Source organism: Aythya ferina (genome assembly GCF_964211825.1).
Source record: "Aythya ferina genome assembly, chromosome: 19".
In the NCBI taxonomy this organism is placed as follows: Eukaryota; Metazoa; Chordata; class Aves; order Anseriformes; family Anatidae; genus Aythya; species Aythya ferina.
In genome coordinates this window covers 6,393,937-6,409,168 of record NC_140309.1, presented here as the reverse complement: position 1 = coordinate 6,409,168, position 15,232 = coordinate 6,393,937, and the positions used below count along the sequence as shown (strand labels likewise).

At 52.8% G+C, this 15,232-nt stretch overlaps 1 protein-coding gene across 1 annotated transcript; it reads left to right on the top strand.

Moving 5' to 3' along the window:
- The first annotated feature begins 79 nt into the window (after window positions 1-79).
- On the top strand, window positions 80-9,277 carry MDH2 (malate dehydrogenase 2). Its single transcript, XM_084493024.1, has 9 exons — window positions 80-248; window positions 2,321-2,489; window positions 3,597-3,680; window positions 4,645-4,754; window positions 5,237-5,362; window positions 6,014-6,091; window positions 7,297-7,396; window positions 7,826-7,977; window positions 8,972-9,277. The coding sequence occupies exons 1-9, from the start codon at window positions 177-179 to the stop codon at window positions 9,101-9,103; spliced, it is 1,023 nt and encodes a 340-aa protein (XP_084349150.1). The 5' UTR covers window positions 80-176; the 3' UTR covers window positions 9,104-9,277.
- The last annotated feature ends 5,955 nt before the right edge of the window (window positions 9,278-15,232 follow it).

Sequence of the window (15,232 nt, the reverse complement as noted above, 5' to 3'; positions counted from 1 at the left end):
GCTAGGGGGTGACGTCACGCGCCGAAACCTCGCGATGCTTCCTCGCCGCGGCGGCCGGGTGGAATGGGGGGTGAGGGCGGGGAAGTCTCGCGAGAGCTGGCGGCGGGAGGGGCGGAAGTCTCGCGAGAGGCGGCGCTGTGGAGGTCGTTGGAGTCGCCGCCGCCGCTGCCGCCGCCATGCTGCCCCGTCTCGCCCGCCCCGCCGCTGCCGCCGCCGCCCTGCGCCGAGGGTTGGCCACCTCCGGGCCCGTGGGTGCTGGGGGGACGGGGAGGGATGGGGGGGGACGAGGGGGGAGCGAGGGGATGCGGGGAGGGGGGTGGGAGGGCGTGGGGGGGGTGGAGGGGGAGATGGGCCTAGTGGGGGGGGCTGGGTCCTGTCAGGGGAGGTGGGAGGGGATGGGGGTGGGGAGTGGGGGGGGTTTTGGGGGTGATGGGGGTGATGGGGGGGGCAGGGAGGTGGGCACAGGCAGGGGAGGTGGTGGTGGGGTGATGGAGAGGGAGCTGGAGGTGGTCCTGGCAAGGGGGAGGGGGTGAGGGAGGGCTGGGGGTGATGGGGGGGGCAGGGAGCTGAGGGGAGGTGTGGGGGGGTGAGTGGGGGTGATGGGGGGGAGTTGGGAGGTGTATCCTGTCAGGAGGAGGTGATGGGGGGGAGTTGGGAGCTGGGCACAGGCAGGGGAGGTGGTGGGGGGGGTGACTGGGGGTGATGGGGGAGCAGGGTCCTGTCAGGGGGAGGCGGCAGGGGGTGTCTGAGGGTGATGGGGAGAGAGCTGGGAGCAGGTTGTAGGGATTGGCTGGGGTGGAGATGGGGATGGGGGAGAGCTGGGAGGTGGTAGGGGGTGCCCAGGGGTGATGGGGAGGCAGCTGGGGGCAGCTGGTGGGGCTTGTCCCAGGGGTAACGGTGGTGGACAGGGAGCTGGGAGCAGGTTGTGGGGCTCAGCCCAGGGGTGATGTGAGGGAGCTGGGAGCCTCAGCCTGGCCCTGCACAGTGTGGGCTGTCCCCATGTGCCTCCCAGATGGGGAGCTTGCAGCTGGCCCCCCTCACAGTGGGTGCTCGGTGTCTGAGCGCTGGGTGAGCCTGTCAGTGAGGGTGTGCGGGGAGAGGTGCCAGGCTCTGCACTGCTCCCTTCCCCTCCTCAGTGCATGCCCCAGCTCTCAGTGCGTTGAGCACTAGGGTGGCAGCTGCAGCTTTAGCAGTAAACCTTTAATACGTGGTATCCCTGAGCTGAAGGAGAGTTCACACAACGCTCTCAGACACACGGTCTGATTTTTGGGTGGTGCTGTGCAGAGCCAGGAGTTGGACCCGCAGGTCCTTGCGGGCCCCTTCCAGCTGGGGATGTTCTGATTTGGGGCTCCTGGTGGCAGGAAGGGCTGGGTGCTGGGGAGGTGGGGAGACCTCTGCCATGGAAAGGAGGCAGCTCTGCAGTGCCATGTGACAGAAGGGCTATCGGAGCCATAAAGATATGCCCTACAAGAGAGAACTGTGTAATTATTAGGAATCGCGTTTAATTGCAATGAATTTTGACTTAATGGCATCAGCCCAGCCATAAATATGGGGCACAGCATCGATTAATGCTAGACTTTGCTTTCCCTCAAAGAGTTTTTTTTGCTAAATTGCATTTCTTGCAGTAGCAAGGACGTTGAGCTGAGCTGAAATTGATTAGCTTCTGGGCGGATTATTTCTTGTCAGAGCATAATAATTAAGCTGTTCATGCGGGGCCTTAAAGCAGTTAGGGCTTTATCTGGTAAGACAACGTGATGCAGAACGTCACCAATCATTCTGTCAGCACGTTCCGTCTGCAGGAGCCTGTGGTCCTCACCAAGTGTATCAGAACATCCCATTTTACAGTTCCTCTCTCTTTTAAAGGAGCTTTCCTCTAATTTCACAATGGGAGGGAGTCTTTAAAGAAATCACTTTCTTCCAGAGAACACATTTGAGTAAAATTGGTTCACCAGGGCAACAAAGCAGGGTTGATTTTACTTCACGCATTTGACCAAAGCTGGGATTTGGTCCCTTAATGTTCTCAGAAGCCTGCAGCTGAGGAGAGCTGATCCTCTGGTTGCTCTGCCTGGCCTCGCTCCTACCTCAACTGCAGACCCCAAAGAACATCTGCAGCTGATGTGTCCGAGCAGGGAAGCTCCGAAGTCCTTGGGAAGGTGTTACGATGATCCCTTTGTGTGCTTAGGCAATCCAATTTGCGTAGTGCTCGATAAGAAGTTGGGAAACAGAACGAAAAGCAAAGAAAGCGTGGTGAAATCCCCGGGGTCGCTTCTGCAGCCACTAGCAAAACATCTCAGTGCTTTTCTCTCATTTTTTTCCTCAGAACAATGCCAAGGTGGCAGTGCTGGGGGCGTCGGGAGGGATTGGGCAGCCGCTGTCCCTCCTCCTGAAGAACAGCCCGCTGGTGAGCAGGCTCAGCCTCTACGACATCGCTCACACCCCCGGCGTCGCAGCTGACCTCAGCCACATTGAGACGAGAGCGACCGTCAAAGGTTTGTGGGGCTGCTGCCGCCCCTCGTGGGAGCCTAAGCCTGCTGCAAGGCTAATTAGGGCTCCGTTGATTAGATGGATGTGTGTGGAGATGGGACTAGCTCCTGGTTGCGCTGTTGGAGGGGAATTCATAATAACTGGCAGGAAATATCCAGTAAAGTCATACCGAGAGGAAAAAAAACGAGCATTGGATTTGAAAGTTTGTCTACAAATGGACTGATGCTCTCTGGGTGCCTCCATGACCTGTGTGTCACTAAAAGGTGACATTTTACTTGGGTGTGCCTGTCTCCTCCCCCTCTGCTCTGCTCTTTTGAGACCTGCCTCCAGCACAAGGACAGGGAGCTGTTAGAGCAAGGCCAGAGGAGGCCACGAGGATGCTCAGAGGCTGGAGCACCTCCCCTACAGAGCCAGGCTGAGGGAGCTGGGGGTGCTCAGCCTGGAGAAGGGAAGGCTCTGGGGAGACCTCACAGTGGCCTGCCAGGGCCTAAAGGGGGCTGCGGGACAGCTGGGGAGGGATTCTGTCAGGAATGTAGGGACAGGGCAAGGGGGGATGGCTTTAAACTAAAAGAGGGGAGATTTAGATTAGATCTAAGGAGGAAATTCTTCACTCAGAGGGTGGTGAGGCCCTGGCCCAGGCTGCCCAGAGGAGCTGTGGCTGCCCCAGCCCTGGCAGTGCCCAAGGCCAGGCTGGATGGGGCTGAGGGCAGCCTGGGCTGGTGGGAGGTGTCCCGCTCATAGCAGGGGCTGGAGCTGGGTAATCTTTTAGGTCCCTTCCAACACAAACCATTCTGTGACTCTGTACTCTGGGAGCACTGGCTGTAGTGCCCAGCCCAGCTTTTAGGACAGTGTGCAGTGGGAATACGCAGTGGGAAGGCCCTGTATTCACACAGATGGAGGTTCCCACCACTCCTACTCCTTGAGTTTTGAAACAGTGAAGATAAAACATGAAATTGGGTCCACCCATAACCTCACTGCTTTGCTTCTCAGTGTGAGTCTGAATTGAAGGGTAAATTAAAATCAGAATTGGGTGCCTTTAGGTATAATTTTGTACTTCAAGCTGTCAGATACTTACTGACAAAACCATAACATCTGAATGTTTTCCATTCCAGGCTTCCTGGGACCGGAGCAGTTGCCAGAATGTTTGAAGGGCTGCGATGTTGTAGTTATTCCTGCCGGAGTCCCCAGAAAGCCAGGTATGTTCTTCCAGGGCTTCGCTGCTGTGTCGCTGCAGTACTTCTGTTCAAGGGGCTGGTGCTTCACGGCGCTTCCCTTGTTGGTTGGGATGGGAGTGGGCTGGTAATGACGCTGCCCTAGAGCTTGGTGTGGTGTCAGGCACCTCAGTTAGCCTTTGTCACTTGTAAAACAGGGACAAACACTGATTTCTGGGGTTCTTGCATAAGAGTGAGGAGCAAAGACATCGCACTGCAAGTGATCCTGAACCTCCTATAGGATTTGTTGCCCAGAGCATTACCATGTTCAACAACTGGTTCTTTGTTTCCTTTCTCAGCAGAATAATAATAATCCATTTGTTCTGCATTAATTGTGTGGTAACTTCTCCAAGCATCTCCAAACGAATGCTCTTAAGTCTTCCTCATATCCCTGATTCGTTCCATTTCCACTCTTGTTTTTAGTACCCTATTGGGAATGCTACAAAAGCCTAGACTTTAATTTCTTGTTCATCCTCACTGTGCATTTTTCATGGTTAAAGTGGATGCTGCAGCAGAAACAGAGGTTGCCACTTCTGCATCTAGCAGTATTTTGCAGAGAGCAGTTAGCATTCGAGCTGTAGTCGTGGAGGTGACTTCAGAGGGGAGGAGAGTTCACCCAAGGAGCCATTAGGCTGCGCTGAGCACCCCGGTACTGATGCAGGTCTGCAGGGTGATGGACCACCTCCGGCTGAAGGGCAGCCTGAGAGCTGGCAGCCGGGCTGGTCGCTGCTGAAAAACGCTGATCTGTCTGGAAGGGCAGGTAGCTTTTATCAGTGGGTTACCTTTGGAGCCAGTTCCTTATTGCAGCAGGGGAGCTTTCTATTGATACATGAAACCAGGAGCTGAAGCTGGCATATCGCTGTCCAGGGCAGGACACTCTGATTGGGTAGCCTGCCCTTTAGTGAATAGGCTGCGGGTAACTTAAAATACTCTGCTGGGTGTGTTCTAGGTATGACCCGCGATGACCTGTTCAACACCAACGCTAGCATTGTTGCTACTTTGACATCTGCCTGTGCGAAGCACTGTCCAGAAGCCATGATCTGTGTTATCTCTAACCCGGTAAGCATTTCCTGGAGGCCTTCAAAATGCAGACAAGAAAATCCAAACCGAGAACACTGGAGTAATCTGTGAGCTGCTGTTAGTTTGGAGCAGTATCTTTAAGGTCTATAAAGTATTTGTAGGGGAAAAAAATAAAAGCCTGGCTTTTATATCAAAATCAGATTAAACTTAGATATAAAAGCACTTGATATCTCAGCTTCTGTTTGACTGTGGTTAATAGTCCATACTGTTGTGTTAGCTGCAATAGAACAGCTCAGGAAGGGAGGAGCCTTTGTAACATGAATGAACAAGTTACTGCCTTAGTGGTTATTTAAAATACGCTAGTTTTGGCCTGACTGTAAATTGCTCTTCCTATTAGGAATTGAAGTAATTGGCTAGAGCTGACGTGGAGATGCACTGTTTATTTACTGGCCTGTTCAGTTCATGAATTGGCTTCATTATTAGCCTGGTTCTAATGAATGTTTGCCTGTTTTTGCTTGCAGGTAAATTCAACCATCCCAATAACTTCAGAAGTCTTCAAGAAGCACGGTGTGTACAATCCCAACAGAATCTTTGGTGTTACAACACTGGACATCGTCAGAGCAAATACCTTTGTGGCTGAACTAAAGGTATGTTGTAGAGAGGGGTGCTGTGTACTTCTGTCATCAAATCTACCAAAAATGCCTCTAAAATGCCTGCAGAGAGCTAAAGCAGCTCAGCCTTATGTGGAGCTAGAGCTGGAAGCAACGATTCCCTGTTCCCACTCTCTAGAGGAGCCCAGGGATAGGGTTTCTTGCAAAATGTAGTTCGAGAGGCTTTGACCTTTCCTTTCATAGCTCTCCCCTGTGAGCGAGCTGCATGTTTGCCTTAATTCTCTTGGCATTTTCAGCCCTGCTGGTGCAACCAGAGGAGGGAGTTGAATTGTAGTATATCTTCCCAAGTCATACTGTGCTGCCTGTTACAGGATATTCTGTGGGGTGTCAGGAGGTGCAGCAGTTTCACTGCTCTTAATAGCCCTGGTGGGGTTTGTATCTTTGCTGCTGTTTATCTTGCATCAGTGTTGCTCTGTACTGCCTGAAGTTGTCAGAGTGAATAACCTGGAGCTAACTGTGTACATCTGGCTTTGTCCATGGAGCGTAGCTGCCTCTGAAACTTCTCCTCTATGTCTCGTGGGGGTTTGTGGATGTGTTCAGATACGGAGGGAAGAAAAAGTGTGGTGGCTTTAAATGTTTTTCTCATTCCTGTGTCTCAGAATCTGGAAAACTTCATGTTTCCCCTAGGGTTTAGATCCAGCTCGAGTAAGTGTTCCAGTCATCGGTGGCCATGCAGGGAAGACCATCATCCCTCTGATCTCTCAGGTAAGTCACGTAACTGCTGCGTGTGGCGTTGTGCTGCGTGGTGTTCCTCCTCACTGAGTTACAGCTGATGTGAAGTGCCTTTGTGATGGCATGTGGCGTGCTGAGATACATGAGTAGGGAAGACTGTCTCGGCTGTGGCTCATTTTATTCCGAGATGAAGTGCAAGCTACTCGAAGGTAAAGAGCTAAATCTGAGCTCCTCTGGGTGGCTTAAATAGCAGCACTCTTTTTTTCCCTAGAGCAGTTCTGGAATAAGAACTGAGGGGTAGTGTGGGTGTTCAGATATCTTGGCAGTGTTTTCTTTTGTCACTTTTTTGATGGCAGTTGTATGGTATGAATGCTTTGCTACAGCAGAAAAATTAAACTGCTTTTGCCGTGGTGGACTAGAAACCCTCCTTCAACAGCCAGTGTTGAAACGAGGAGGCACAGCTCATCTTGTGTGGGGAGATTGCTTCAGAAATGACCGGTTGTCAGAGGGAGGCTCCCTTCACGTGTCTAATGCAGAGTGAAATGCAGCTCTAAAGCAGGCTGCAGCTTCGTGAGGAGATGGCTAGGAGATGGCCAAAAGCAGCCAGTGGAGAAAGGGCAAAAAGCTCTGCTCTCAGCGAGGAATAAAGTGCCCTTCACAGAAGGACGGTCTTAGGGAATAAAGCAAGGGCTTTGGAGCTGAATGCTGAGCGGGTGCTTTCGCTAGAGGCAGTCAGGGCAGCCCCAGCTGTGCTTAGCAGACCTGGGTAGCTGTGTGTGAAGGTTCACTGACTTCTTAAATACCTCTTGCAGACGGGATCCTCCATAAGGCTCTAGACTTCCATGATGCCACAGTGACCCAAATATTTATAAGGTGGCTTTTTTTTTTTTTCCCCCCTCTACGGGCTGTTACATGCTTGGAGGGCACCTGTCTAGGGCAAAGGACTAGATGGTAGCAAGTGAGCATGGCCAGCCCTGGCTTTGCCATCAAGCTGCAGTTTGTCTCTGAGCAAACCAGGCATGACTAGCGTACTGTTAGAGTTCTTGCAGCAACCAGAAGCCTTAGTGAATGCCTGCAGCTGCTGGCCAGTCTGTCACAGCATCTGGGAGCTGGGGTAGCTGATTTTTCCCATCTGAGAACTGCTGGTAACGACTGTAGTGGTAGGAGAAGTATCACGTGGGTGGCCTCGTGCTGGAGGGGTGCTGGTATTTGATGCTAATTTATTTTTTCTAATCCAGTGCACACCAAAAGTGGACTTCCCTCAGGATCAGCTGGAAAAGCTTACAGGGAGGATTCAAGAAGCTGGCACTGAAGTTGTCAAGGCTAAAGCAGGAGCAGGTTGGTTCTTGGCTACAGCTTCCAAGTAATTCTTGTCGTCCAGCTGAATGGACACAGTCCTCTTTGGTTTAATCTTATTTACAACTGCGAGGCAGAAATAGGAACTGCTGATTGCAATCCTAGCTGCTCTCCCACGTCAGTGACTGCCTGAGCTGTGGCACTAGAAGTAGCTCAGTAAGTAGGGAAGACCAAACAGTACTGGATCCCTGAACGTGTGTGACTTCAAAAATCATCTTCTCTAATTAAGCTCTTTCCTCCTGTAAATCTGGTGAACTGCATAGCAGGTGGCTTCTGCCTTCTCAAACTGGCTGTGAGCTTGAAGCCAGTGACGCTGCAGCTCTGTAAGCATAGCAGCGTGGAAGCCTTTGATACTAAACCAAGTACTGAATTTAAATGTGATCTGTTCTAAAAATGGTTCAACTCTTACAGGATCTGCTACCTTGTCTATGGCCTACGCCGGAGCTCGCTTTGTGTTCTCCCTGGTGGATGCCATGAACGGAAAGGAAGGGGTTATCGAATGTTCCTTTGTGCGGTCGGAAGAGACAGAGAGCCCCTACTTCTCTACACCTCTGCTGCTGGGAGTATGTGCTTCACGCGGTGGGGCTTAGAAACACCAGTTCCTGATGCAGTCTTTAGATTTTGTGTTTTTTACTCAGTGATTTCAATTCAGTCCAGTGCTGAGTATCACTAGATAACAGCTGAACGTATGTTTAAGAGTTCTTGGGTATTTGGGTATTGCGGGTAAGCACATATCCCATGTTTGGATGTTTGCTGCTGCTTTTCTCTGCTCTCAGACTGCAGCTCACTGAGTAACCAGCGATTCAGACCTTTCTTAAGAGGTCATGTGTGCCCCAAGTTGGTGCCCAGTTATGAAGAGCTTTCATGTGGTTAAGGAGAATCAGCAATCTGGTCTCCTTAGCTCGATCTGCTACAAGGAAATTACTCAGAAATGGAGGCATGTGGGGAAGCACTGTGTGGATTAGGATTAATAGATTTCCTTCCAAGTTCAGTAGAGGTCCCAAAAGCAATGTTATTCTAACCCCGTGGGCAGAGTGAAAGCAGTGACATGGCTGCTGGATGCCAGGGATGGTGTACGTTGTTTTGGGTGGTAGCTGGAGAAGGAATGGATGTAGAGGAGGATTAAGGGGGGAGCATTTGGATGTATGCATGAGATATTGGAAACCCAGGAGTGCAACTCTGAAGCAGTTTCAGATTGCAAACCAGTGGCAAATGAAGGGTGTACACAGAGGAGAGCTGAACGGTGGTTCTGAGGGCAGGAGAAGGCACAAAGGAGCAGTGGGTATCAGTCTCCCCTGGAAGGAGCCGAGGGGCTAGCTTCAAGTTTCACACCCCAACGAGAACAGTGAATGAGAAGTTTATGAAGGCTGTAGAAGTCGCTACAAATAGCAAAAAGCCTCACAGCCTTGCAAGGAAGCACAAGGTTTGCAGACGGTGGAAGTGTCAGAGGTCCTAGGCTGGGTCTCCATCTCAGTTGGGCAGTAAGTAATCAGGGCTGTTAAGTTGCTCTCTAGGTCACTGAATGAATGGTTAATCCTTAAATCCTCTTTCCCTCAGAAAAATGGCATTGAGAAGAACCTGGGTATCGGCAAGATCACCCCCTTTGAAGAGAAGATGGTTGCTGAGGCCATGTCGGAGCTGAAGGCTTCTATTAAAAAAGGAGAAGATTTTGCGAAGAACTTCAAGTGAAGCATTGATGACGGGGAGGAATTCCAACTTCCTTAATTTATTAAGGCATCATGTCACTTTACAACTTCTGGTTCAAAGCTCAGGTTTTGACTGAAGTCTGTCTGTACCAGTATAATGATTGTTGTCAAAGCAGAGTCTAATCATCAATAAAATGGCCTCATTTTTTTCAGCGTACCAGCTGGAGTTGTCCTGTTGTTTGTGTCTTCTGAAGGTAGAAGCTGCAGGTCTCTGAAGCGTTACCAGTGAAATCAGCCTCTTAAAACGGGTGAACTAATTGCTGGATTTTGTGAGAGACATCCCAGGGAAGGGGCTCAGCTGTTCTCTGCAGAAGGAGAGGTGATAATGCAGCCTGACAGTGATGGGCACTTCAGGGTTGTTAAGGAAGCTTAAAGTTGTGTTTAGTATTTAAAATAGTCCCGTATTTCTTCCCCAAATCATGAAATCTGACTAGGTAACACTTTTCTGTGGACAGAGGTGATGGAACCAGGGGAGCCAGCTTACAAAGCTTCCACCAGTCCTCAGACCTCCTTACATACTTCCCCTGGTCTCTGAAAGCTGCAAAATAAGCTACCTTTGAAGTCAAGGTTGGCATTTCACACCCCTTAAGCAAGTTTTGATCTGAAAACCCAACCAGAGAAACTCAGTGAGGCCAGCACCGTGCTGCAACAGCAACTGCTTGTGGCCACCCCACCTGTAATCTGGGAAGGACGTTCCCTGCGTCGCCTTTTTGGTCCTGCTGCTTGGCTACGCTGCAGCTCCTCCGAGCTTGCAGCTGTGCTGCTGCTTCGGTTTTGTCTCGGGCTGCTTGTTCAGCACAGCAGCTGGGAAACCGGGGATGATCAAATGGTATCGGGACAGGTTGAAGAGGCTTGCAGGAGGGTGTCTGATCAGAGTGATCCCAGGGGTGTTTTTTCAGGTCGGCACATTGCCTCTGATACATTGTGTTGCCGGAACCTTACGTAAGTTGACTTTTAAAGAGTTAGTGAAAGAGCACAGCGGTTGCAACGTCAGTCCTGCTGTAAGAAAATAATTAAAATGCTGAGAGTGACTTCTTTCTAGTTAGGAACAAAAGCCTTGATTTAGCATCTGCATAGATTTCTTTTACATTCATCCCCTTGTGCATATAAAAATAAACGTCTGCACGAAAACGGTGATGACAAGTTCTATCGCCGACTTCTTTGAAGGTAAGCTTTAATGAAGGAAGCTATTAATTCAGTCTTCCTCCATGCTCTGTGGGCTGCTTACCCTATTGCTTTGAATTGCTCTAATCCACGTAGGCTGAATTCTAAGTTGAGCAGACTCTGTTTTGATTAGCTGGAGGAAATGCCAAAGCCCAGCACCTCTGGATGGGTTGAGGGGAGCGCTGGTTTGAGCGAGGCAACCTGATGTTGAAGGTTCTCTTAGGGAACAGAGCTAAAGGCAGGAGATACTGTTTGGTCTCTGGCTTTATTTCCTCCTACCTCTTGTATTCTAACTCTCCTGAGCTATTTGAACTATTTATTTTTTATTTATTTACTTATTTTGATCTAGCCCATCATCCTGAAACGGATCACACAATTATCACGCTGCTGAAGGCTGACAATGAAGCGCTTGGCTCTGTCCCTCTGTGGAACACGTAGGCAGAGAGGACAGCAAGCCCAGCTCCTGTGCCTCTGTCTGCGGAAGCTCGATGTGTTAAAGCTTGGTTTCCTTACAGAAATAGTAATGAAATGGAAGGGCCGGCACTCATTACTCAGCAGGCTTGGAACAAAGTGGTTATTAGGTGGTATTAATAGAATTAAAGATCACGCTGGGGGCAGGGGAGGATGTCCCAGCCGAAGGACACAGAGGATGGGTGGCAGGCCAGGCCTAGCACGTGCGGCCTCGAAGTTGTTCAAAATGTTCAAACTGAGGACTGGGAAGCGCGTGGAGGCCTTGGCAATAACGCAGGCTGCTGGGAGTGGCACTCTTGCAGACCCATCAGCAATTCTGTACCCAGAAGCAGGCAGCGGGTTATTTAATCAGGGTGTTTGTCCTCTGCAGAGCGAGTGGCCTGCTCCTTCTGCTCGTGCCCAGGCTGCTGGGAAAGCCTTGTCTTGGACCAGGAGGGATGGATGTGAGCTGCACTTGTTCTAGTCCTGCTCCTTTGGGTGCAGCAGGTAGAGCAGATTTCCGAGGGCTGGAGTGTTTTGGGACTTCTGATGTCTATGGCACGTCTTAGGTTATTCTTCTCTTGTGTCAGCAGTCCAAAGACAGCAAAGTGGGGGGGGAATTGCATGGAAAAGCAGAAAGCAGGGACCTGGGACAGCGTGGGTGAGTGGAGCTGAGGTGGGAGAGGATTATTTCCCAGCCCCTGCTGGCTGGCAGATTCTTCAGGGTCTCCTTCGAATCCTTTTTTATAAGATAATGATGTCTGTTCCTCTTTCTGTGCTGATTTTATCCCTCCCAGTTCCTCCTTGCTGCCATGGGCGCTGGGCAGGGTGCAGTTTGAGTCCTGGGGAGGGAGTCAGGGTGCATCCTGGCAGAAGTTCCTGGAGGAACAGGAGCTAACTGGGTGCTCCTGGGAGAAGTGGAAAGGTCCATGCACAGGTACCCTCAGAGAAACAACCTCGTTCTTCTGTTTTACCCGTCTGTGTGGATTAGGGCAATGTGGCAAAGCACAGAAGAGGATAAAACGAGGAGAAAAGCAAATGGTGAGGCTTAGGGCTTGGCTATTTTGTCGCCCTTGGTGCCCAGGTGCCTTCAGGTTGGCAGAGTGCAGGCTGGCAGCCTTCATCCACATTTATTCCTGGGAAAACAGTTTTCCCCGTTTCCCTTCCTGCTCCCCAAGCACACGTTTGTTTAACGGGACCGTGTGTCAGGGCCTGGTGCCAGCACCCGTCCCTGTCTGAACCCTGCTGGGATGGAGCCTGCAGTCTCCAATGCATCTCAAACCCTCACGGCAAGCACAGCGGGTGGGTTTTAAAGGCAGATTGGGGAGAATGAGCGCTGGTGCAATATCCGTCCCCATAAGGAGCCGTAATCCTTTGGGAAAATCCAGCCCTAAGCCCGTGTGTGGTGGCTGTGCCCCCTGGAGCATCCTCTCCCCAGCGACACTCGGGAGATGGCAGCAGCAGCTTGCCTTGGGCAGGGCTCACTCCTGGCATTTCGGTGATATTTGGGAGAAGCAGGGAAACAGCAAGGGGAAGGTGTTTGGGTGCTGCTTTACGCAGAGCATCCTCAGCCCGTGGAGATCACGGGGGAACAGGGAGAGGAAAGGGGCCCAGAGGGTGACACCGAAGGGTTTGAGCATCGGCAGGAGGATCAGAAACCACCCGAGCTGCGGCTCCAGCTTGGCAGAGGCCTCTTTTCCCCCTCCTCCTTCCCCTCACTCCCTTGCCTGGCCACGAGCACCGTTAATCCACCACCGCCACGTTCACTCTCGATTTACTCAAATGCCTCCGAGCTCTCCCTTTCCTCCTGGGCGCCTCGGAGCAGGTTTGGAGCGCGGCGCCGAGACGGGCGGGTTTGTTTGCATTTACAGGGAAACCTGTTAATAAAGGCCACCGAAGGGACTGCTCTTTTCCCGGCTGCCGGAACAGATGGCGGGATGAGGGCGGCGCAATTAATGCGCGGGGACTCCTGCCGGGGCGGAGGTTTTATTGCTGGCGGGGAGAGGTGAGCGCGCTCGTGCTGAGCTGGCGCCTGGCGAGGGCACCCCGGTGGCACGGGGAGGTGGGCGATGCCCCTGGAGGAAGGGCTGTGATGCGGGGAAGGGACGGTGGCACGTCCACCCCAAATCGATGGCAGCCTCCAGCCGCGATTGAACGCCCCAAGGTCACCCCGTGATGCCCTGTCCCCATCGCAGCCACCACTGGACTGCCCCCGAGCCCTTTCTCTGCACAACTTTTTATTTTTTTTGCAGCATTTCTTGGCTTTTTCCTCTCCCCCCGCTGCCTCGCTGGGCTGTGTGGGGCCGCTGAGCACCACACGGGTTTGGCTCAGCAGGATGGGGCCGTGGCCGTGCCCGCAGCACGTGGCGGGGCCGCTCCCGGCCGCCCTCCCTCGTGCGTCGGGAAGAGGCTGGCAGCGATTTTTTATTATTTTTTTTTTATTTTTTGGAACCGCAGTGTGAATCCTCGCAATTAGGCCTTGTTCTGCTGCCTGCCTCGTTTGATCTCCTTTAATTATTTATCGCCGATCTTTCCTTCCCCGGGCCTGGCTTTCTTTCAAGTGATGCTTTTCTCCTGCTCCCCCTCCGCCGTGGCTCGCTCAGGCTGGCTCTTCTCCTGCAATTAGCGGCCCCTCTCCCCACTCCTTCCCTTCTTCTCCCCCTTTTGTTCTCTGCGAGCTCTTTCCCTGCACTGCCGAGCCGAGCTCCCCCCTCCAGCTCCCTGCCTGCGGGTTTCTCTCCCCTTTTTCCCTTTTTTCCCTTTTTTTCCCCTCACCCCCAGCCCCTGCCTTCCTCCAGCCCCAATGATGCTGCAGCAAACCCCAAGACGGCCCCGCTGCGAGCCCTGGCTCCCCTTGGTGAGGTGCCGGGGGGCTGCTGCCCTCGCAGCGGGGTCTCCCCGCGATGCTTTTGCCGCCGGCGCGCCGCGGGGAAGCCCGGCCACGTCTCCCCGTCCTCTTTGTTTCCCAGGCCCTGATGCATTATTCAGCGCTGCGGACGCTGCGGGTGCTGGAAAGGGAATGGCGCTGCGCGGGGCACGTGCTCGCCCCGGGGATGCCGGATTTTTTTTTCCCCCTTTATGGAGTCTTTGTCCCCTCTGCCGTCAGAAAAAAAAGAGGGAGCAAAGCACCCCGCGGGGCTTCTCCCATGGGGCAGCGTCTCCTCGAGTCCTGGTGGGGATGCAGAGGGGAGAAAGCGAGGAGCACAGCGCCCTAAAAACAGCCTGGGGATGCTGTGGGGTTGTGCTCGGCCCCTTTGTCCGGCCCCAAAGTGCCTCCTCCATGGGATGGGGTTGGGGACAGGGATTGGGATGGGGTCAGGGATGGAGATGGGGATAAAAATGCGTTTGGGGATGGGACAGGGACGAGGATGGGGATGGGGAGAAAGGAGAGGGGCGGCTGCGCCCCAAAGCCTCCCATAGGCAGCAGCCAGAAGCAGTTTGTAGGATGGATCCCCCCTCACCATCCCCGTGGGGGGCAGCCGGGTGCCTTCGTTAGCTCTCCACTTGCTAACGAGGAGCCAAAGCTGGGGGCAGCTCCCCAGGGCTGCAGCCACCGGGTGTGGGGCAGTTTGGGGCTGGTTTGGGTAACCCGCCCCTTGCTGGCAGCACAGCGGGTGGATTTGGGGTACTTCGGGGTTCCAGCCCTCCCCGTAACTGTGCAGGGAGGTTTTGGGGGCTTTAGGGCAGCCTATCCCTTGCCATGACTGGATTTCGGGGAGGTTTGGGTAACCCAAACCCCACTGTGGGGGCACAGCGTGGCCCTGAGCATTGCAGCACTTTCACCTGGATTTTCTCTCATTTTGGCCCTTGTTTGGGTTCAACACAAACCTTTTGGGTTCAACTCAAACCTTTTTGGGTTCAGCTCTCCTCCTCGGGCCTAATCCCACCCGCTGTTGCTCATGGTCAGACTGAGCAGGACCTTACTGGGGGCACTGGGAGCTCCTCTTCCCAAACCCTCCTGCTAGACGGGGTATGGGAAGAGGTGGGATACAGAGTGGGGTGTGGGGTGGGATGTTGGGAGGGATATGGGGTTGGATGTGGGGTAGGGTGGGTTACAGAGTGAATTGGATACGGATTGGGATATGGAATGGGATACAGGGTGGGATGTGTGGGCTGTGGGGTGTGATGTGGGATGGGATATGTGGTGCGATATGGGATGGGATACAGGGAGAGGAGGGATATGGGATGTGGGATGGGATGAAATGGGATATGGGATGACATACAGGGTGGGGTAGGATACGGGATGTGAAGGTAGGATGTGGGATGTGAAGTGGGATAGGATGGGATATGGGTTATGGGATGGGATGTGGGATGAGATGGAATATGGGATGGGATACAGGGTGGGGTAGGATAGGGGATGTGAAGGTAGGACATGGAATGCGAAGGTAGGATATGGGATGGGAGGTGGGATACAGGAAGAAATGGGATATGGGATGGGATAGGATATAGGATGGGATTCAGGGATGGGATATATATGATGGGATGTGGGATGGGATGG